We start from the raw sequence: 23,347 nt of genomic DNA, 5'->3' as shown, positions 1-23,347 counted from the left end.
TTATTCTGATGGTTTAAATAATCATTTTAATGTTGTTTAGCATTCATACTTTTTATTTTCCTAAAGGTTCAGTCTCATCGATTAGTATAACCATTAAAATGTTGATTTGCAGCTAAATGTAGCCTTTATGCTAAATTTGGTACATCTTTGCCAACCTATAGGATGCACTACATCTGTACACATTTATTCAGATTAATGTCTACTTTTCTTTTTTGTTAAGAAATGCATCATTCACCATCTTCTATCAGTTAGGATGACCACACTCAGTAGATTATAAGCTTTGTAATGATACCTTACAAGAGACCAGATGCATGAAGCATATTCCAGTTACATTCTATTCACACATTAGCATATTTTCATAAAATGATATGGAGTGCAATGTCAGTGTCTATGCTACAGGGAGTATACCATCAGAGCTGTATTGGGCTATGTCTACACGACCGCGGTAAGTCGACCTATGCTATGCAACTCCAGCTACGTTATTCACGTAGCTGGAGTTGATGTACCTTAGGTCGAGTTACCACGAGGTCTACACAGGGACTTACCTTACTCTTCTCATTGGAGGTAGAGTACAGGGGTCGACTGGAGAGTAATCTGCTGTTGATTTGGCAGGTCTTCACTAGACCCACTAAATCGACTGCTGGTTGATTGATCTCAGAGCATCGATCCCAGTTGTAGTGTAGACCTGCCCTTTGAATAGTTCCCTAGCATAGCTGCAGCTTACACTGACAGAAGAAGTTTTTCTGTTGGTGTAGGAATACCACCTCCCAGAACAATATTAGTGACATCTGTGGAAGCCCTCTTCTGTCAGCATAGCTGCGTGTATGCTGGGGGTTACGTCAGCATAACTACACTGGTTAGGAGTGTGATTTCTTCAAACCTCTGACCAACATAGCTATACCCATATAACTTTTAAGTGTAGACCGAGCCTTAAATTTGACCTCCCTTCTCTCTGTAGTGAAACTGAAGCAAAGTGATTGTTAGGGAAGCATATTACAATTTCAATATTTTTATTTATTCCGGGAGTATCTACGTCTTTGGTTAACAGAGGCATCAGAGCACTGACTGCACTCATGTTAAAAGATTCAGGTTCATTTAATTCATTTTTTTAGATTTCTCATCTTAGTTTCAGTATTTTTTACTATAATTTATTTAAATAATTTGAATTAAGCTTTAGCCTTAACAAAGGCTGCCAATTTCAAGTTAAATTTTAGGTAGGTTTATTTTTAAAAGGAATCATAGAATCATAGAATATCAAGGTTGGAAAGGACCTCAGGAGGTCATCTAGTCCAACCCCCTGCTCAAAGCAGGACCAATCCCCAATTTTTGCCCCAGATCCCTAAATGGCCCCCTCAAGGATTGAACTCACAACCCTGGGTTTAGCAGGCCAATGCTCAAACCACTGAACTATAAATCAAAACCTCTGATTTAAATAAAAATCCCATTTTTATATGTATTTTTCAAATAATCTATTTTTACCCACCCTGTCATTAGCCCTTAATTAAATTCTCGTTCCCACAATGAGCACAGATCAAGAATATTCATGGGATCAGTTATACTATTCAGTTCTTTGCACCACCTGGTGAATTTCATTTGCAAGTGCAATCTGAATTACCATAAATCTTAGCTAGAGGGACTGGCTACACACTCACCTCATTCTTAAAAGCTATCAACAGGCGACATCATCTGTTAAGGCCCATTCAGTCAAACTGGACAGTCTCTATGTAAAAGAATAAATGGACACAAATCAGATGTCAAGAACAACAACATTCATAAACCAGTCGGAGAACACTTCAATCTCTCTGGTCACTCGATCTCAGACCTAAAGGTTGCAATATTAAAACAAAAAGACTTAAAAAACAGACTCCAATGAGAGACTGCTGAATTGGAATTAATTTGAAAACTGGATACAATTAACTTAGGCTTGAATAGAGACTGGGAATGGATGTGTCATTACACAAAGTAAAACTATTTCCCCATGTTTATCCCCCCCCCCCCCCATATGTTCCTGTTAACTGCTGGAAATGGCCCACCTTGATCATCACTACAAAAGGTTTTCTCCCCCCGCCCCTCCGCTCTCCTGCTGGTAATAGCTCATCTTAAGTGATCACTCTCCTTATAGTATGTATAAACACCCATTTTTTCATGTTGTGTGTATATAAATCTCTTGACTGTATTTTCCACTGAATGCATCTGATGAAGTGAGCTGTAGCTCACGAAAGCTTATGCTCAAATAAATTGGTTAGTCTCTAAGGTGCCACTAGTACTCCTTTTCTTTTTGCGAATACAGACTAACGCGGCTGCTACTCTGAGGCCCATTCAGAGGAATTTTGGGCCCCTGTATATTATGTTTGCTGTGGCCCCACTGCCTCCCATTTCACCCCAGTTACAGACATTTGGGGAGCCCCCCAACCTCAAGGCCTCAGTACAATTTTCCCTACTTTCCTCCCGCTCTTGTCAACCCCGCATCCACCACTATAACTTGTATTTTACAGTCTCCACAAAAGACAAAACTATTAAACATGGCAACACGAGCCACCTATATTACACACAGCCCCTTAACTCCACCACTGAAGAATGGTCACCAAATACATGAGCAGCCCTCAGGAAATGAGCAATCCTTAATCTGCCTTGGGGTTTAAGCAGGGAGAAACAGACACAGCCAGCCAAACAGAGCTAAATTTCAAATACTGGGAATTTGTGGAATCCACATTTCTCTCCAGCCAACCCCAAGAGATACAGGGTAAGGAGCAGGAGCAAAGGGAAGCCTTTGCCTCTCCCCTCATAGCAAGAAAGATGCTGGAATTGGGGAAGAACAGGCACTACTGGCCTGCCCACTCATCCCCTCCCCATTACTCTCACAGGGGGACAAGCATGGAGGGGAATGAGAAGAGTCAGATAAGAGGAAACCTTAACAAGGCAGAAAAAACATTCCTCACATAAAGCACCAACAGCCCCAACATGCGTCCATGTCTGACACCTTGACCCCTCAATGACAAAAGCATACACACAAAACAGGGACTTGCATATATGCAAAATCCCCCCATACTTTATGTAGCTGTTAAAGCCGCCAGCTCACTCACCCAGTCTTCAAAACGATCAACTATGTATTGTCAGTGCTGAATCCCATGTGCACTAATTGCAGCAGCAGCATAAACTACACGATACCAACTTCAACTGGGCATTGATTGTTGCTATTCATTTTAAATTCAATGAACTCCTAATGTCAATGTTTTTCAAACCGTTTCACTCCACTACAGAATTCAGCAACACGGGAACCTACTACAGAATTGATGTGCTGATGGTCTCCCAGTACATGGGGCTTTGAAGAAAGGAAGCGAAAACATATTGCTAGAAATGGGAACCTGGAATTTTCCAAATACGCTCAGTGTTGACCTCACTCTGCTCCCACTGAAATAAAAGGGGTTTTCTATGGACCCACTGAAACAGTCTTGTAAAAAGCAGCTCTATTGAAGTGTAACAAAATCCACATCCAAGATGGGAGTGAATTTGGTGTTTGTGAAAGTGAAGAAACAGGTGTGTGAGAGGCATACTGTAGGCAGATGATGTGCAAGTGTTCTCATCCCCCTCAATCACAATCTATATCAGCTCTGATACCCCAGTCCTGGGCCTCTGCTTAGCAGACTGATTTGTGTACAACTATGTGGAGCTAAGAATAAGTTTTAATGTGCAAAAAATGTTATACTAATGGCTTTGAGCACAGAACTGTGCATTGGTGTAGTTATTTTGATTACATCAGCACCCAAAGTGTGCTAGACACTTTCCAAACACAGGGTAGGACAGTTCTTGTCCAAAAAAGAAAAGTACCTAACAAATTAGCTTCAGGACATAAAGATCTAAACATGGTAGTGGCCAAACTCAAAACCTTGGATCTGTGTAAGAACATACTGGAGAAGCATCTGAGGCTGCAAGACTAGAACTTAAAATACTCCAACAAATAAGGTTTATTAATTGAAGATTTCCCTCAAATTACTTTATGTTTCAAGCCATCCCCCCAACATACCTGCTACCACCACATCTCTTGGCACAGAATGCTGCTCTTTCCTTCTGTTCTCTGATCTGCTAAATAGAATAACTCCCAATGACTTGCATTTCATCCCTAGGTTTACTACAATGGGTGCATTTTCATTCTAACAGAATTTAATGTAACTTGGAATAGATTTCTGATTACTCCAGCAACTGAAGCTTATATAAACCAACTGATCTGCCTTTCCAGAAAGGTAGCATTAATCAACAAGACTCCCACATAATCACACAGCATTTGCAGTCAGACTCAGTACATACACAGCAGTCAAGTCTCATATATTGTGGTAAGAAATGGCAAGGCCAAGATACTTCAAGCAATCACTTCTTGAACAAATGCTGCACCATTACAAATCCATGGATTAAAGAGTAGAGGTTGGAAGGGAAGCAAGAGGATTCAGAGTTGTGAATTGCAGGTCAGACAAGCTTGGGCTCAAACAAAGAAGATAAAGTGATTTCAGTTATAAGATATCTACAAAGGAATTCAATTATGCAATTCAGAATACAGAACATCCTGCACTTATCTTAATAGTGACTCGATTAGCCTCTTTACTTATGTTCCAGTCTAATCAAATATTTACACCTAAGTAGATATGCTTTTCACAATTAAGATGCACAGCAAAATTTTCAAAAGTATCTTAGTCACCTAGTTTAAGTCCCATTGCTTTTTTGTTCTTTTTTTAGTTCCTAAATTACGAAAAATGGGACTAGGCACTTGTGAAAATTTTGCCTGCAATCTAGTCAGTCTCAAAATATACTATTTTGAAGGCAAACATGTCCCATCAATATGTTCAAATTACCTGAGCTGGGTATTTGTTTAACTGAATGGTAAATAAGGCTATAAAATAAGTTTCCGCCAAATCTCCATTTTGTAACCATACAATACAGCACCACCTGGCAAAATTCTCTTTGCTGCAGCAAGTAATTATGACAAGCAGCTAAAGACTTTTTCCATTAACAATCATCAAAGCAAAGAGCTAGCAGGTAGATTTTATGCCTGGGCCGGTATTTTTGCAAGGCTAGCACAGCACATCAGAAACATCATTGTATTAACAGAGTCAGGGCTACTTCTGCCAGTGGGATAGTCATTTTTAACAACATAAAATCTCATTTTGCATAATCCAGCATTTTAGACATCAGTTTTTAACATCTACGTCATTTGTTGACCCTGTCTGAGAGGAAAAGGTTTAACAAGTGTGTTCATATAATAACCAACAACTCTTTAAATTTAGAAATTTATTTTGTTTAATCCACAAGCTTTATATAGCTTTAGTTAAAAAAACAGAAAAACAGTGAAAACATGACAATATCCAAAATTCAGGTCCTTCAGGCTTTCAAAGATATCATCTCTGAAAGTTACGTATACCATTAAGAAGAACTGCAACCAGACAAGAATCATGAATGGGGCCACAACATCTTTTCACAAACAAAATTTATGTAAGAGTGGAACTTCTCTGGGACTGCTGATAAGGAAACTGCCCTTTTTAAAAAAAGAACAAAAATACAAATGAAATTCCAGTGTTCCAAATCAACTTATTACATCAATATAAACCCACAGTGTCCTGGCAAACGACATGCTTTCATTTACGTACCATTCTAGATTTCTGTTCTTGATTCACTTTAATGGCAACTACACAGGTAACAATAGAGCAATTATAGCATTAAAATATCATATGTACTTCCCTTGCAATTGAAGTGGTTTCATTTCTGGGCAAGCTTATAAATCACAAAGGTTAGTAGCAATATAAGTGGATAAAAAAATGAAAACTTTATAAACATTTGTATAGGTTTTGGTACATTTTAAAGAAACTGAGGTTGCCAGTCATTTTTAAAACCCTTGACCCATCTTACTGCTTCTAAAAAGTTTCACTCTACATGAAATAATGTCAACTGTCAATGAAAGAATATCACTAGTACACTGTGGATGCTTTTTGTAATGTAAATCCATGCCTTTTTTACATGGTGAACCTCAACCTAGCAATTATTACAACAAATGTTATATTCTAAAGCTCAAACACATTTTAGCAATTTGAAATTGAATTCTGAGTACAAACCAAATAAAATGTACATTATATCAAAGGTTTCAGCCTAAGATGGTGGGGACACTTGTGCCTTCCTCATCGACCTCAGTGCCTTCTCTCGCAGATGTTTTTCTAAATCATCCAGGTTATCTTCTGCTTCGCTCTCTGTCTCCTTAAAACAAAGATACAGAAGTGATTATTTCCGCAGACATGAAGAGCTAGACCAGGTAATAGCCATCCTGATACTGCAATATGGCAAATGTAAAATTGTGGGATGCAAAGTTGCTACATTTCTGGAAGGGTAGAATACAGGAAGACAAATCTTTTGATTAATGTGATATGCTGATGAGATCTTTGGGAGAAAACAGGAATGAACGTGTGGTAAAATGGTGTCCCTATTAAAAAAAAGTGGTTTACAATGGGTAGGCCATGAGTGCCCCCAGCTTCCCATTCTTCTTGCTGAAGTAATGGTGACTAGGAACAAAGTTTTAAAGGAGGGGTGGAAGAGAGAACAGGTGACCATCGGTTCTAAGGGGGAATCTCCTTAGAGCATTAGGTCCCACTGGGAGCGGGTGCCAGACAGGAGGATGCAAATTATACAGACCTTTGAGGAATCTGGCTGTGACAGGTGGGCAAACACCGAAAACCCCTGGATGGGTAAGTGGAAAGCTGTGATAGTAGCCAAATGTACCCTAAGAGCTGACAGACCTCTCGCTTTTAAGTTTAGTATCTAGCCCACTATCTTGAGAAGCAGAACTTCCAAGGCTTGGGAAGATGGAAAGAGAGCCCCAAGAGTAAAAGCATTTCCCCTTCTGGAGGTAAGTCTTGTGGGTAACCAGGCTTTCTGCTGGACAAAAGGACTGACTAAACTGCATCTACACAGGTCAATTCCACGGTTGAGAGCCATTCAGCAGCTACACCGAGGTTCAGAGAGGAAGGGCTGGGGTGGATGAGGGACCCCAAGTTGTGTGTCAATAGGTCCTCAGTGGTAGGAAGTCACAGGGGTGCCCCTCAGAGGTGGATGAGGTTTGAGTACTGCATCTGCCTAGGCCAGGCCAGTGCTGTAAGAAAAGCTTTCGTTCTTTCCATACATAGCTTGGTAAGAGTTGTGAGGATTAATGATGCCTGTGGGTAAAGCATTCAGTAGGGCATGAGGCCAAGGAGATATCCGTGCATCTCCTATAGAACTGAGGCCATAATCTCCCTTTGAGCAAAACAGGTGACATTTCAGGGTGCTGAAGAGATCTACTTTTGGTAGACCCCAGGTCTGCAAAAGAGTTTGAGCTCCCATTCGCGGTCTTGCCAGAAAGCGTCAGCTTAGGAAGTCTGTGGTTGTAACAGATGCTTCTGTTAGGATGGGAAGCTCACTTGCAGAGAAATACACCTCAGGGCAGTGTCTGCAAAGACTGGTGCTTCACAGCGACATTCCGGAGCTGACAGCAGTTTGATACATGTGCCAGTATTTCCTTCCATGATAGACCAACCACTGATGTGGCTTTTTGATGGGAAATACTCTGTGCACAAGGACTAGGCTCTTGGTCTGCCCTGGCACTTGATGTACATCTCTGCCCTGTTGTCTATCGTTACCCTGACCAAGTGGCCTTGTATGTCTTGGTCATCTGTGAGCCGAACTGCAGCAACGAGATTAGGCCAGATAGCGTGGGAAATCTCTCAATGGGAAGGTAGGCTTTTGCTGCTGTGGAATCCAAAACAGCTCCTGTGAAGTTTATCTTAGCAATTGGAACAAGTTTAATGCCTTCGTTGTAGCTGTCTGGACCTTGGTATGATTCACCCGGATCAACATGTTGCCCAAATCTGGGGATACTGAGATCCCCCATTGACGGACAGGAGCTGCCACTACCGAAAGGACCTTTCCCTACACCCTTGGAGATATGGTGAAGAAGAATACTGAGAACTCAATACCGAGTGCTTCTGCAGGGAAGAACTCAGTATTGATAGTGGTCTGTTCCTATTACAAAGCACAGGAAGCTCTTGTCCGATGAGCGGATGGCTACATGAAAGGAGGTGTCTTGTAGGTCAAGGGTAACAAACCAGTCTCCTGGATCAAGGGGTGGAAGAACTGGAACTAATGTCACAATTCTGAAGTGTTAAAAAAAACAGTAGTTAAAGTTCCTGAGGTTGAGGATCAGTCTCCACCCTCCATCTCCTTTGGAAACCAAGTAGCTGGAATAGAATCCTTTCCCGATGAACCAGCCGTACTGCCCCAGAAGTGGGGGGGTGGGAGGACACAAAACCTTTTGCCTTAAGAGCTTTTTATGAGAGACGTCCCTGAAGAGGGATAGGGAGGAGTAGAGTGGAAGTGGACAGAGTAACCCACTCTGAGGACTTCCAGTATCCACTTGTCTGAGGTAAGGGGACAGTCAGTCAATCTCCAAAGCGGGGGGTGGGGGGAGATTGCACAATGCGGAAATCCAGTGAACTGGGATGATTTATGCCCTTGGCCAAGGTGTCAAAAGTGCTTTTTAGAAGGAGGGAGCCAATTAAGAAGAAGAAGGGATCACTAGTCTTTCTGCAGCTTGCTCCTTCTCCTAAAGGCCTCCTCAGATATAGGGAAGGTGGACTGCTGATGATATTGGAATGGCATGGATCTCTGGGCAGGCTGTAAACAAAGTTCTCTTTTTATTGCAGGCATGTAGAGAATCCCAGTGAATGCAACGTAGCCCTGGAATCCCTGAGAGTGTGGAGAGAGGAGTCCATATGATCACTGAAGAGCTTGGGTCCTTCAAAGGGGCGATCCTTGACTGTGGACTGTACTTCTCTTGGAAGACCTAAGGGCTGGAGCCAGGATACTCTTCTCATGATCACTGCCATGGCCATGGATCTCACTGTGTCTGCAGCATCTAGGGCAGCTTGGAGGGAGGCTTTTGTGACCAACTGCCCCCTGCAATGATGGACTGAAACGTCTCTCTGATCTTGTGGCACATATTCAGTTAAGTGTGTAAATATTGAATACGTGGTAAATGCGTCTTTCACCATCAAGGCCTGATAATTAGCAACACAAAACCAAAGAGCAGCTGATGAACAACTCTTCTGCCCAATAAGTCCAGATTCTTGGGTTCCTTGTCTATTGGAGAGGGTCTAAACTGAGCTTGTGGCACCTTCCATTGGCTGCATAAAACATTATGGAGTTATGGATTGGCCGGGGGGGGGGGGGGGGGGAAGGGGAGGAGGGGAAGTGTTCCACCTCTTTTGAAGGGATGTAGTACTGTGTGTTAGATCTCTTACAAGTGGGTGGAATTGTGGTTGGTGTTTGACACAGTGTACATGGACGGGACAGTAATGACTCACTAATGAGTAAAGCAACCTTCCCTTGGGGACACCATCTCAAGCCGCAGGCAGTTGAGAAGGAACTCAGCGGTGGTGGGTTCGCACCTGCCTATACCCCCTAGTTCAGAGCACAAGGTGTTGTTCCGCGCATGACCGTGAGCACTGCTTTGCAATCTCCAATCAAGAGCACGCAGGCGCATGCACATCCAATGGTGGAGTACCAATAGGTACATATACTTGAAGAACTAGAGATGATCATTCAGAAATGTCAAAAGCAGAGGTTTTATACATTAGAAATTTTACCTAGGTTATATACACTTTTGCGTAGCATTTCTACTATAACGTCATACAAATATAGCATAGAATGTCTCTAGTTTGCTGCCTACAACTAACAAGCAGTCATGTCATACAGAAGGCTGAAATACAACAAAATAGATTTTTAGCAAAAATACAATTTCATTTGCCCCATGAGATTTACTATTTGCTTTGGATTTTTTAAAGGGACATTCAAACATAAGTGTGTATATTTACAATATGATTTTAACATGTCAGGTTGCTGAAACAAAAAATTATAAATACCCACTACTTATGCCATTTGCGTACTTTCCAGTTTTCTCTCAGTGTGGACAAGTCAATCCCGCATTCAGGATCTCAGTACTTCAAAACCTGAGTTTCAAACTTGGCATGAAATATTTATAATTGTAGCGAATACTGTTTGTAAAAGCATTAGTGGAAAAATCTCTATGGGTCTGTAGATTTTTAGTTCTTTGTATATTTAATTTTAAAAAAATATGATCCAATTTAATAGTTACACTTAAAACAAAATGAAAGCTTGATGTTAGCTTGCCATGGATGTATTTCACTGTACAAAGTGGACTTTTTTTTTTTTTTAAACTGTTGCTCAAAAGTGTCACCTATTTACCGCTTTGTAGAAAGGAAAAGGCAATGTAGACAATGCTCATTAATAGCCTCTCAGAAGCAGAAAATGACCTTTGTTTTTAGGAGAGGATGATGGAAAAGAAGAGAAACGGAGGTAACTAACCTCTAATTGGAGTTATTCCAGTGGCCTCTGCCATCCCAAGAAGGGAATATGCAGAGGCGACTTGAACTAAATTTTACAATTTAGCCAGTTGTAGCATAATTCAGGCCCTGCCTTCAAATATATTGGGCTTAGAACAGATATTGTCAAAATCATACATAAGAATCAATTACGTCTGTAAATATGTTCTTTCATTTCACTCTGGCTTTTGAAATCAGATTTATTTAGCCAACCTTTTTGGGCTCTGTCTCTGCTTCTGGGTCTTCCTGGGCTGATGAAGTAGCCGCTGAAGTAGCAGCAGCTGCTGCAGCAGCTGCAGCCTTCTCTTTCTTATGTTTTTTGTGTTTCTTGTGCTTTTTGTCCTTTTTATGCTTCTTATCCTTCTTTTTCTTCTTTTTCTTCCCACCACCTTCCTGGTCAGAATTCTGTAATGAAAATAAATTCCTTATTTCACCGTTGGAGATATGTATGCCAGATTTGTGTATGGGGTGAGGATGCACAAATAAACCCTTTCTCTTTACAAAGATCATGTGGCCTGGACGTTAAGCACATTTGCTGCATAACGAGTGTGTGTGTCTATGGAACAGCTATTGCCATCCCATCATAAAAAAGGAATTGCATTTAAATACACTAGTAAATGAGCTAGAATTGTTTGAACATCATAAGCAAAACTAGGTAAGAGAAATATGCCACATGATGAAAGTTCTGTAGGCATATTCCAATTAAGTACTACTTTTATTAGAAAACATACCCTTGCAGGGGATGGACTCTGCGTAGGACTTTGAGCCTTTTTCACAGGTGGTGGCGACCAGTTAGTGGAGGGGGATCGAGACCGAGTAGGGGATGGAGGTGCTTGGTGTTTCTTAGGTGCTGGCTCAGGTGATCCTGACGCAGACCTGGATGAAGACACCCTTCTCACAGACTGTGGACTTGGTGTGGAAGCCCTTAAAAATAAAAGATTAACATTTAGGACTCCTTGTGCCTTATAAAGTAAATGCAAACAAGGTAACTTAACAATTATTATGTAACTAACCATGGTCACACAGGGTATGTCTACCCTGCAATTAGACACCAGTCTCTGGCCTGTACCAGCTGACTCTGGCTAAGGGGCTGTTCAATTGAGGTATAGATGTCTAGGCTCAGAGTCCCAGAGCCTGGACTCCAGCCCAAATGTCTACATTGCAATTAAACAGCCCTTTAGGCTGAGTCAGCCGACACAGGCCAGCCGGTGGTGTTTAACTGCAGTGCAGACGTACCCTTTGAGTTACTGCTGATCTACAAATCTGTTCACATTAATCCCTTTACTGTGGAGCTAAATTCCATACATTTAGACTGGAATTTTTCATAAGAATGACAATAAAAGGAAAATCCAAGATCTAACTAAGCACTGCAGACTGGCAAGCCAAAAAGATACTGTAGGTTTACTACAGATTAGTATCTTGGACAGACTATAGTGTTCTCCTGTTCATGAGTGGCAGTCCTCTCTTCACACCTGATAAAAATTCAACATGGCACAGCTACTGTTTTATCACCAGTTAAGACAGGATTGCATTCAGCTATGTAATTTTCCTGAAAGAACTGATTAAGCCAGCACTGCCATACCTTCACTAGATGTTTAGGTAGAGATCTCCCACTATTAAAAGCTTGTCAAATATTCATTTAATAAGAATGCGTCTTGGGTTAGCCCTGTTCCATAGTGAACTTTGATGCATAGTTCACTAGGCTCTAAACAAAGCTAAAAATCCCTTTGAAGTTTTATTTTGTAATCTGCTTCGGTTTCACCATTATCCGTGTTTGATGTTTGCCTCTATTCTGCCTTCCCACTACCACACTTTGTCGAAGATGAACTTCTGCAGTGCCTCTGAAGCTATACCCAACCATGAATCTTCATACGACAGGAAATGCCTCTAACAGTCATTTCAGAAAAGCCACGTTATAGAAGTTGGCAGAATGAAAGCAGTATGTCAACAGGAACTAGAGTAGCATGAAGACATAATACTGACACCCTTTGATTTTAGTGCAAACCCTTGCTTTATCTATTCCCATTTGCCTATTGCTATAAGTTAACAAAGTCCCTTACTTTGTCTTTTTGGGTTCTGGGGTCCTTGACACTCTCCTGATGGGTCTAGTGCTTGGAGATGGAGACTGTCTCCGCTTGGGTGAAGATGAAGTTCCCCTTCGCAGAGGCGGTGGACTTGAAGAGGTATGTGAAGCTCTAGGCCGTGGAGATGGTGAATGCCGTTTGTTTTGTAGTGGGGATCGGGTTTCACGATTAGACCTGCTGGAAGGAGAACCTTTCCTATGCTTGGAAGATAGCGATGGGGAACGCCTCTTTGCCACAGGAGAACTTCTTTGTTTTGGTGGGGGAGAATGCGAGATTCTGCGCTTGGGTTGTGGAGAAGGTGATGCCCTTCGTTTTGGAAGGGGAGGGGGAGTTGCTGTTCTTCGCTTAGGAGGTGGGGAAGGAGAGTATCTTCTCTGTATTGGAGGAGAATATCGTCTGGGAGTAGGTGAGCGCCTGCGAGGAGGTGGTGATGGAGACCTACAAAACCAACAGAAAGAATTTGAGAAGTCATGTATACAGGACAAAGTTCTCACACAAGTTAGCTGCCAATGGCTAAAGACACACACTTCGGCAAAGATTTTACATTGATGTGTTCCACTTTTAAAGTTCTTACAGCAATCTCAATGAACTACAGCAGAGTATACACTGTCCAATAGCCATTTCAATACGAGATAAGTGAAGTGATTGCTTGCTACACTCAGCACTTACAATGGTTCAGTTGAACACATCCCCCACCGAAAATGTTTCAGAAAACAAAATTATGATTTTAAATTTAAAAAAATGATTTCCCAACAAGAAACTTATCAGCAAAAGGCATCATTTCCATTAATCATGACATTTGTTTTTTTTATTGGACAGTGTTACAACTCTTGATTTGCAGAACTGCCCTTAGGGATTAATAAAAAGCAACACTTACCTTCGGCGAGGCAATGAAGGCGATCTGCGCCGCCTTGGAGGAGGGGCAGGAGAAGGAGAGCGCCGTCTTCTTGCAGGTGGTGGTGATGGACTCCTCCTCCTCCTACTAGAGGAAACAGAAGAGTTGCTTTATAAAAAAAACCTCATGCCAGATGTTTAATTTTTTCCACTGCCATGTCATCACTACATAAAGCTAAGCTGGTTCAGATACTTGTCTTCCAAATCAGATGCAAACACTATCAGACAGTGATTATGTCTAAGAGACAAAAAGGATACAGCAAAGTTGGTTTTCTCTGAGAGTATGGGATAGAGAAGCTGTGAGGAGTCTTCCACCTTACCACAGTTTTCCAGGGAAAAGAAGTTATTAAAGCTCACTAGACCAAGGAGATATTTATCTTCCTAGTGGGGATATATCTTAAATGGCTGCCAACTTCAGAGACTTCAGGTACACAAACAGAAATTGATTCTAAGCAGATGTACTCTTTACCACTGGTAGATTTTAACACTTCAGCAAGAGCACAGGCTAGGAAAACCAGAGTTGGTGCTAAGATATTGCTATACTGCATTTAAAATATTCAGAGCACAAGGGGTCCAGACACTACTCCCACTAAAGACAGATTTGTAGTTAACTTATATGGGGAAATCTGGACCCAATGTGTTTCCCCATAATGTCTGAAAAGCTCAACGGGTTTAAATTCTGTGAGGGAAAAAAATGTAGCTTTTTAGTGACAAAAGATTAAATATCTTTTTTGCTTTTTAAAGGCTGCCCTGCACTTTTAATCAATAGGAGGAGTCTGCTAATTAATATTTAATTCCAAATAGCCTTGCTACATTTTTCCATAGCAAGAAACTAGATATTTGCAGCTCAGGATTGTTCCTCAAGAGCTAAACACGATTTTGTGAGCTGAAAAAATAAGAAGTCATCTTCAAATATCACAGTAAGACCCACTAAAAATATTCAGCAATAATAGTTTTCATATTAAATGTATAAGGCAACAGACTAGGAGAAAATTTGTTACACATTGATATAGAAGGACTTAACTGAATTTATTCTTTTGTAAAGTAAAGTACGCTGTCCTGAAATTCAAGTAAAACAACTGTTATATGCACGGTTTGAAGACTGACAAATTCAGTAATAAATGTGCTCAGAGTTTGAGGAAGTTGGTCACATTTCATCTGGCTCAAATTTAGCCAATCATATGTGGCACCTACGTTCTGGTTAGGTTTTAATCATTATAGATTATTCACACCAGTCATTAAATATTTATCTTATAGATCCAGCCTCTTAAGTTTAAAATTAGCACTTTTCCTAATAGTAGTGAGGCACCTACTCTTGTTTTCAGCTGACTTCAGATGGGCAGTCTAGTGGCAGAGACCATGATAGAATCTACTATTCTGGCCATGTCTTTGCCAAGTCATCACTGACTTCCTGCATTATGCTATGCTCAGTCTAAAAATCAAGTTTCAAAGGAACTGCCTATAAAGCTACCTCTGAAAGGTAAGATTTGTGACAAAATGATGAAGCACTCAGCCTGTGAAATTTGCAGGAGCTGCTAACTTCAGTCCCACTACTAAACCAGACTGTTCCAGGACACACAGTGAAAATGCATGTAAAAGGGAGAGAAGACAGAATGGGAATTTTAGAACCTCCATCTCCTCTTGGTATTTGAGGAGTTAAATAGCTTTATTTTTAAACATTGAGTTCCCCATTAGCCCATTTTATTTTCCTACCACAAAAACAGCTGGTGGCAATGTGAAATATCTTCACATACTTACTGCTCACCTCTGTTTCAGAATTATATTTGAGGAATAAAAACATTCAAGTAAAATCTTGCCTGGAGAGCGTAACTTTGATAAATGTCAAATACAGCAATGCAGTTAAGCTTCTAAGGCACAATATCAGGTTATTTCAACCAGTTACCCAAACTGTCATCTATGGACATAAGGCAGATCTGAAACAATTTCATTGTTAGAAGGAAAAGAGGCAATGAACAATTTGGATTTCTTGTCCCATTATCTTGCAATTTGAAATGTCTTCTATGTGGGTGAAGCAGGAGAAAGGGCACCCATGCTCACCGTCTGCTACAAAAGTACAGTGTTTCTAGAAGAACTTTAAATTTAATTTTAATTAACGGATTCGTTTCTAACCAACCTTTTAATCATTGGTGATTGCCACCTCTTTCCCATCTGCATCCTGACAGCAGTGGAGAAAAAAACAAAGTCAAAAATTCCATTTGCCAAAGATTTACTTCATGCAAAGATGAACATGTTTGCACAAGATTCACAAAGTAATTCTCAACACCTGAGCAGAAGTCAAATTAATCTCCTTGCATTAGATTGAAAAAAACCCTCCTGTAAGGACCTGGTCCAAAGCCCCAATAGATTTTGTATCAGGTCCAATAATCTCACAAAAAAATCTAGTGCTGGTATCAAGGAGTTCACTTTCACCTCTAAAATCTAAATTCTGGTGCACAGACCATCTTCTATGGTGTTTGTATAGCACTTGGACAAGGGTAATCCCAACTGATTCTGCTGGGGGCCTGTAGGCAATAATGTAATGCAAATTAAGAGATGAGAAGTTAGTCTATTTGTAAGTTATATATTTTGTCACTGTTAAATACATCAGTTGTGCTGAGCTGAAGAAAGTACCTACCGAGGGGAAGAGTCTTTTTGTCGTTTCCGTGGAGAAGGTGATGGACTATGCGAGTGTCGTCTGCGCCTACCCACTTCACCATTCTTCACATTTGATCTTTTTGGTCGTTCCTCTTCAGAGGAAGATGAAGAACCAGAGTCTATAAATACAAAATAATTAGTTACTGAAAAGTGGTATACACACTGTATTCTTGTGCAATTACTGAGAGCCATATTGCTCTGTCTTCATGCAAAAGACAGCTTTTTGCCAAGTTGTGATTTCTGTTTTTAAAAATATTTACAGAGGTAAATCATGGGTATATTAATATGATTAGTGAGATTAACTTGTTTAGACACATTTCAAAACAAACTTCTAACATGTGAAGCAACTTTAGGCCTTGCTTACACATGATTATACCAGTTTAACTATAAGTCATGTTCTGAAGCAACTGTTACACTTATCCATGTTTGTTTGTAGATGCTTATTTCTGTTTAAGAGTGGATTATTTAACAGAAATAAGAGCGTCTAGACACAAACTTGAACCGGTTTAACAACTGCTTCAAAACACAACTTTAAATTGGTGTAAGTGTGTGTGTATATAAAACCTGAATTTCAGGTACATGTTGCAGAACCAACTCAAGATATGCAGCTGCAAAATACTGAACAAATTTAGCTGGAGGACAAACAAAGATGCTGACTTCAACAGCATTAATAAAAGCCCCGAATCAATTATATGCAGCAACAGAACTGCAAGAGCAATTCTGACCAGCAAAATAATTTACAAGGTGAAGTGTGAAACCAGAAGCAAAACTGAGTATGTGCAGAAATATTCCAAGTAATTTACAAGTAAAGAGGCACTGAACAGGAGAAGAGAAATGTTGCAACATTCTTTTCAGCTCCTATGAGATTTGTTGCCAATTCTGGGCTAGCTAGTTATGCCCCAGAATGCATGATTCTGAAATAAGTATCAGAAAATGAGCAGTTGCAAAGACAGAGGTCATTTGCCCACAGGAAAATGCTGTTAGTAAAACGCTTTAAAATTGTGCCAACTTTTCAAGAGATAAATACTATAACAAATGTATAGTACAAACTCCCAAAATTCTACTTGCCTTCTCCCCGGAGTATTTTTTGATCAGTGAATAAAAGATTTTCATTATGGTAAGTGTGATTAATTTTGCAATAGCATCGTAGCATACATCAATGAAACGTGTAAAACTAAGCACAATTTGAATTTAGCGGTACAAAAGTAGCCAATATGTTAAACATATTTAATTAAGTAAAATATCTTATTAGAATTACAAAATTACTACTGTACCAGATGAAGACTGCTGGTTTTGCCTTCTGTACTGACGTCTCTGTTGCACAGAATCTGCTGCAGCCATTTTTCCGCCTTTGTCTTCTTCTGAAAGATATGCACAGTTAAGGAACATTTAATTTTTATGTTTGTCCCTTCAGTCACTTCATGTTACTTTATGCATATAGACAGTTTGTGAAGCAGTGTTGTTAAAACTGATCAGGTGTTCTATTTAAAAAATTTTGTGCTACATCTTTAATTAAAAAGGCATTCTCTCTTTGGAGTATGCATTTTGGCTATGGTTTTCAAAGAAGCATACGGGAGAGAGTTAATGTAAGTGGGATGCGTTATATGTCCTCTATACACACTCTCTGAAAACCCGACCTCCAATATTGCTATCAAAGCCACTGGATCTCAAGAAACACACTGGATAAGTGTGCCCCTTGTTTGTTTTCATACCATTTAAAGGAAAGCTATTGTAAATGACCAACTTACCTGATTCAGACAATTCTACTTTTCTAGGTTTTGGCGCTGGTGAGGGAGACTCTCTTTTTTCAATACTCTTATGTTTAGGTGCTAGAAGACAAAAGTTAGCAGACAAATCTAAGAAAAAGTTGAATATGATTGTAAATTAAATTTAATATGATCTTGCACACATTGTTATCCATACAAAATAAGTGAAAGCTTTTCATGAATGATGTCAGTTTACATCTGCTTCATATGAATTTTTGTAGTATACTTTTTAGACTTCAGCTTCCTGGCAGATTTTTCTATACAGAAAAGAATGTTGCACTTTTAGATAACATTTGGCTGGTATACTGCTATTTTACTTTGAAATTATAGTATGTAAACTGAGTAGAAATGTTGGTTTTGTTTTGTTTTTTCTAACCACCGAAGGCTATGAAAAATACAGTCTTAAAATTGTATGATAATTAAATTCCTACTAATTCCATGAAGGTACATGTTTCCTGAAAAGCCAGTAACATACATTTTATTTAATAAAAACTTATTTTAATAAACTATTCAATTCTACTTGATACAATGAAATGTAGTACAGAAAAGAAGTGAGAGCATACAATTTATGGTTTATTAAAAATTTCAATATTAAAAACCAGAGATTAAAGTTCAGGGCTGACTACAGTTGGAGATGTATTTACTTTTGAATTATATTTTAACTGCCTAAACTTTTTCGTATGTCTGAAAATTGTTTGATATCCCAAGCCCACAATTGTACCATCCCTCTGGAACAGAAATTTGATACCACAACCACTTGAAAAAGAGAAAACTGCAGCTTGATTCTTTAAAGTGATTTAAGTAAAACTGAGTGCAAGAGAAATATGCAGTGACAATTAAAAACCTTGCCTACTGCCTCAAACGCAAACACATGAATCAAATCTAGGTCTTCACAAAGTTGGAAATAAACTAATTTAGAAACAAGCCTCAAAACATTGCAGAAAAAATCTTACACCAGTTGTTACCAATTAGTATTTGCCTTAAAGTATTAGATTTCATAACTAAGATCTTCCTATTCTTACAATGAAACATTGCAAGGAGGTCAACTCAGCACTATGGGTTGTTTTTTTTTGAATGTCAACTACTATAATATTTATTTTTTGTTGCTGACATTTAAGTGTTTTGTACTATGAATCTCTATATTGTTAATATTTAAGACCAGATTCAATAAAATGTCCATTCAACAACTTCCGTACTTTGAAAAGGCAAAAGTTTTGAGGCAGTCCTGCCATTAGTTATATACTCTTTGCTAGCTATGAGACGGTAAAGGTTAAAATAGATAAAGCGATTGGGGGAAAGCACACATTTAGGGGACTATACCTGAGACTCTGCCTGGAGAAATAGAACCACGAACTTTTCTTCCACGATTTGACTGCTGAGGTGTCGGAGACCTGCGTGGCTTTGGAGGCGAACTTGCTGGTGGGGAAGGCCTGTGCCTCCGCCTAGGAGGGCTGGCAGAAGGAGACAGTTTACGTGTTTTGCGAGGAGGACTGGATACAATTCTTTTAGGTGGTTTTTTTGGTGGTGATCGAGAGCGTGAAGAGGAGGAAGAAGAGCTGCTTCCAGATAAAGATGCCGATGACCGTCTTCTCCTGCAGATACAAAGTTAACATTAATTGGGTCTGATTAAGCACAGTTCACTCATCGGCAAGCATATCTATACAACTACATACAGTAGCACTTCCAAAAAACTGGCATACATTAGCCTAAAATGCTTTAGTATTTCATACAAGAGGAGACTAACACAAATTAATGTTTCAATTATTTTCAAACTATAACTGAACAATTTGTCTGAAATGTTATCTTTTGTTTTTCTTCTGTTTTAGATTATAAAATATTACTAACTCTAAAGGATCCAAGAAAATGGCTTGTGGTTGTTGTGTGCGTGTACGTGTGTTTGTGTTTGAGTTGTTTAGTATTTAGATGATTAAGAGAAATTTTCACCCTACAGAACCTTGTTTACTGAACCTCAAAAAGGATCTATTAAAAAGACTGGTGGGCAGAAATGAACCTTTAAGGAACAAAAATTTTATACCAGGAGGCTGCAAATTCCACAAATATCAGACATGTAACAATTCTGAATACATCTTAGCAATATTTTGTATGATTTTTAAGCTTGTCTTTACTTTATAAACTTAAAGAGGGCCTCTAGAATTCTGCGGCAAAATTTGTGGTAAATTCTGTTGCAATTGTGTACCTGCAGAATCCACCTTTGGCTGCAGAATTCCTGAGAACCTGGAAAAAAGAAACCCTAACTTGAGTGAGAAATATTTGCTAAAAGGGAGTTCTTACGTATCTTGCCAAAATACACTTTTGACACTTTTCACAGTATTTTGTCTCAAAAATGAATAAATTTTTACAAACCTCAAAAAAAGTTACCATCCAGTTATAGTAAGCCTCAAACACCCAAAAGTATTATAGCCCCTTTTTCTTGTGAAAGCTGTCCCAAGTTTCCTATTTCAACAGTGCACTGAAATCACATGGTCTCTGACATGCACTTGCTCCTCTGCCACCAAAACTGTTTAAATGATGGCAAAGATGTAAGTTCCCAAGCAAAAACCACCACAAAAGGACAGACTTCTAAAACAAAATTTAAAAAGCCAGTCTTAATTTGTAAAGTCATGACATAACCAATGCCACCACTGTCCACTAAAGAAAGTGCCAGAATAACAAATTGAGCAATTAACACAAACCATCACCATTTATGAATGTTAGAAAACATCCATTAGAGGTACTTTAAAACAATTTATGACCTTTTGATACTATATCAGACACCCGATTGTGGAACAGAAGTTATTAGCTTCAAAAAGAAAGCGTTAAGTAATATAGCGATACTCCCGCCAATCCAAAGGTCTTTGTTTCCCTCCTCTTAAGGGACATAGGCATGAAACAAGACAAAGCAACTTTTAAATCACTTAGGCTATGTCTACACGACTGCGGTAAGTCGACCTATGCTATGCCTTAGGTCGAGTTACCACAGGGTCTACGCTGCAGGGGGTTGACAGGCGAAAATCTCCCCATCGACTTACCTTACTCTTCTCATTGAGGGTAGAGTACAGGGGTCGACTGGGGAGCAATCTGCAGTCGATTTGGCGGGTCTTTACTAGACCTGCTAAATCAACCCCTGGTGGATCGATCTCAGAGTGTCGATCTCCGCTGTAGTGTAGACCTGCCCTTAGTTTGTATACTATACACTATCAAAGTCACCTATGGTTAAGTTACCTTTGATATTACAATCACTCTTCATAACTATTTTTCAAGCTGACTTTAAAAGTTTTTAAAACCTTGTGATGTCTTTCAAATATGAGCAGTTTAATATTTACCAAAAAGGAATCTTACCGCCTCAGAGGGGATCTACTTCTTCTGTGTCTGGGTGGGGGAGGCATGCGCCTTGGAGGACTCCTTCTCCTAGGAGATGGTCGTCGTCTTGGGCTTGGCCGCCTTCTAGGGGAGTAAGACCTGTCACAATCAATCAATGAAAATTCGAAGAATGAACAGCAACCTCCTAAATTTCACAGGATGGAGGTAGATTTAGTCACCAGAAACCAAGAGATAAAGCTGCTTTGTAGCAAGTATATCACACTAAATTAGCATTTCTGTTGTACTGGAATGTGTTACCATTAAACTACAAGCAAACAAGATTTCAAATCAACCAAAACCTCTGTACTAATCCATACCAAAAAAAAAAAATTAAATCTAAACTTCTAAGTGTTTTCAGGACCAAACCTAGCTCTCAAAGGAGGTTGTGGGGAATCACTTGGAGCTGTCAAATACCATATTCAGGATTCAGTACCCTCTCCCAGCCCAACTGCCATTCATATCAACCATTTTCCCCAAATGAGGTGGAGGATGAAGATAATGAACATGCTTAGGTGGTGTTTTCCACTCTTCTTCTCCCCTCCCTCTTACTCGGCCTAACCCACTGCAGGCTCATCTCTGACTGAGGAGAATTATTACTGTACAGAGTGGTACTAATGCCTTGGCCTTTATCTCACATCATATAATTAGGTCCCCCCCAGAATTTCCTATGTTCCTACAGTTAATTGAGTGTTTTATGGCTCTGAATGGCCACTTCAGAGCAGATCATTCAGTTCCTGGCCTTTATCCTCAAGATAAAGTAAAAACTCACCTTGACCGTGATCTATGACGCCTTCTTGGTCTAGAATGAGAAGGGGAATGTGAGCGAGATCTTGACCTTGATTTGGAACGGGATGGTGATCTTTGACGAGTCTTCTCTTTTTCTTTCTCTCTCTCTTTCTTTGAATTTCGTTCTGGGGAAGTTTCTTTAGTATCTGGTACAGGTTCAGGTTTGGGAACTTTCAGTATATCACTGTTAAAGTTAAAAAAACCCTTAAAATATAAGCATATCCCATCTGTAGCTACCTGGATTATATTTTAGAAAGAACCTATGACACTAAAAAAAGATAGTGAGTAACACCTGATTAAGGTGTTCATAGCTTCAAATCCTATTAAAATTCTACTCATGGTCAAAAGATTTAGGTCTTCATCTTCCTGTAACAGATTATTAAAAGTATACTGAATAGGCCATATGTTAACTTTCCATAGATTGACCTGACAATGCAGAACAGTGGAAATTATTAATCAAGTAGGATCAGTGAAAAATTGATTTGTCAAAAGTTCCAGTCTGCCATTATTTAAGATAATGCTGAGGCTGTCCAATTCCAAGTGCTGAATCAGTACTTCAGGAAGTGTTCTGCCTTTATCCAGTCTGAAGTCAGAAGCTGGTGCTTGAAGTTCTCAACAAATACAGGGAAAATTAAGCCAAACCAGCCTTAATATGCATTTCTTAATGAAACTAAACTTAACACTGCCAAAGGAAAGGATCTAACTAGAGTGATGCAACAAAAAAAGTATTCGTGAAACATCAGTATGCACTCAGATTTATGCTAATTTCTCTATGTGGAAACATGTTTTACTGAAGTCCATGGTGACACATGTAAAGAGATCTGCCAGGCAAAAAAATAGTAGCACATTTTTTCAGAAGAAAGTGGGGCTGCTTTCTATAAAGCTCTAATAGCACCAGGAATTAAAATAACTCCATTACACTAAAGGGAATGATAATTCTCTATAATAAAAGTTAATTTCAAGGGGGAAAAGAAATCAACTCTAATACTTGCCTAGTTGATGTTGCCTCTTGAATCAAAGTTTCCTTTGCCTGCACCGAAGGCTCTGGCTCTGGAGTCTCTTCTTTCTTTTCTGGTGCAGGCGTAACACTACGGCTCTTGGTTCTGTGACGAGGAGATCGAGAGTGGCTACGCTTTCTCTCTCTTCTGACAGGAGATGATCTCCTTCTAGGGGAAGGAGACCTTGACTTGCGTCTAGGAAAGAGACAATTTCTGTTCAAATAATGTACTATGTTAGGAGCATATTTAAAAAACTAAAGCCACATATATTTACAGCTAAGAAACTTCATCTAAAAAAATCAGACATCCTTTTTCCCCACTGCTAACTGGGAAAGGTAAAAAACAAAGGTAGAGCTATTTTAGATTTTTCTAAAGAACCCATCAGTTAGCAA

General features: G+C 39.5%; 1 protein-coding gene across 8 annotated transcripts in view; it reads right to left on the bottom strand.

The window, feature by feature from the left end:
• Window positions 1-5,401: 5,401 nt before the first annotated feature.
• The window catches only part of SRRM1 (serine and arginine repetitive matrix 1), a 28,592-nt gene continuing 10,646 nt past the window's right edge, over window positions 5,402-23,347 (bottom strand). For 2 of the 8 annotated variants that reach the window (XM_074934572.1, XM_074934573.1), the window contains exons 6-18: window positions 22,950-23,150; window positions 21,941-22,141; window positions 21,151-21,270; window positions 19,132-19,403; window positions 17,794-17,874; window positions 17,320-17,406; window positions 16,026-16,164; window positions 15,525-15,566; window positions 13,374-13,478; window positions 12,473-12,934; window positions 11,144-11,336; window positions 10,626-10,817; window positions 5,403-6,237 (exon numbers count right to left, since the gene is read on the bottom strand). In XM_074934572.1, coding sequence (XP_074790673.1) covers window positions 6,133-6,237; window positions 10,626-10,817; window positions 11,144-11,336; window positions 12,473-12,934; window positions 13,374-13,478; window positions 15,525-15,566; window positions 16,026-16,164; window positions 17,320-17,406; window positions 17,794-17,874; window positions 19,132-19,403; window positions 21,151-21,270; window positions 21,941-22,141; window positions 22,950-23,150 — 2,200 coding nt within the window. In that variant the 3' untranslated portion in view covers window positions 5,403-6,132. Of the gene's footprint in view, window positions 6,238-10,625; window positions 10,818-11,143; window positions 11,337-12,472; window positions 12,935-13,373; window positions 13,479-15,524; window positions 15,567-16,025; window positions 16,165-17,319; window positions 17,407-17,793; window positions 17,875-19,131; window positions 19,404-21,150; window positions 21,271-21,940; window positions 22,142-22,949; window positions 23,151-23,347 lie in introns of all 8 variants that reach the window. The other 6 variants (XM_074934578.1, XM_074934575.1, XM_074934574.1 and 3 more) reach the window with 6 other exon arrangements.

The sequence above is a fragment of the Natator depressus genome, chromosome 19 (genome assembly GCF_965152275.1).
Source record: "Natator depressus isolate rNatDep1 chromosome 19, rNatDep2.hap1, whole genome shotgun sequence".
Classification (NCBI taxonomy): Eukaryota; Metazoa; Chordata; order Testudines; family Cheloniidae; genus Natator; species Natator depressus.
The sequence above is the reverse complement of the archived record's forward strand: the minus strand, read 5'-3'. Positions and strand labels throughout refer to the sequence as shown.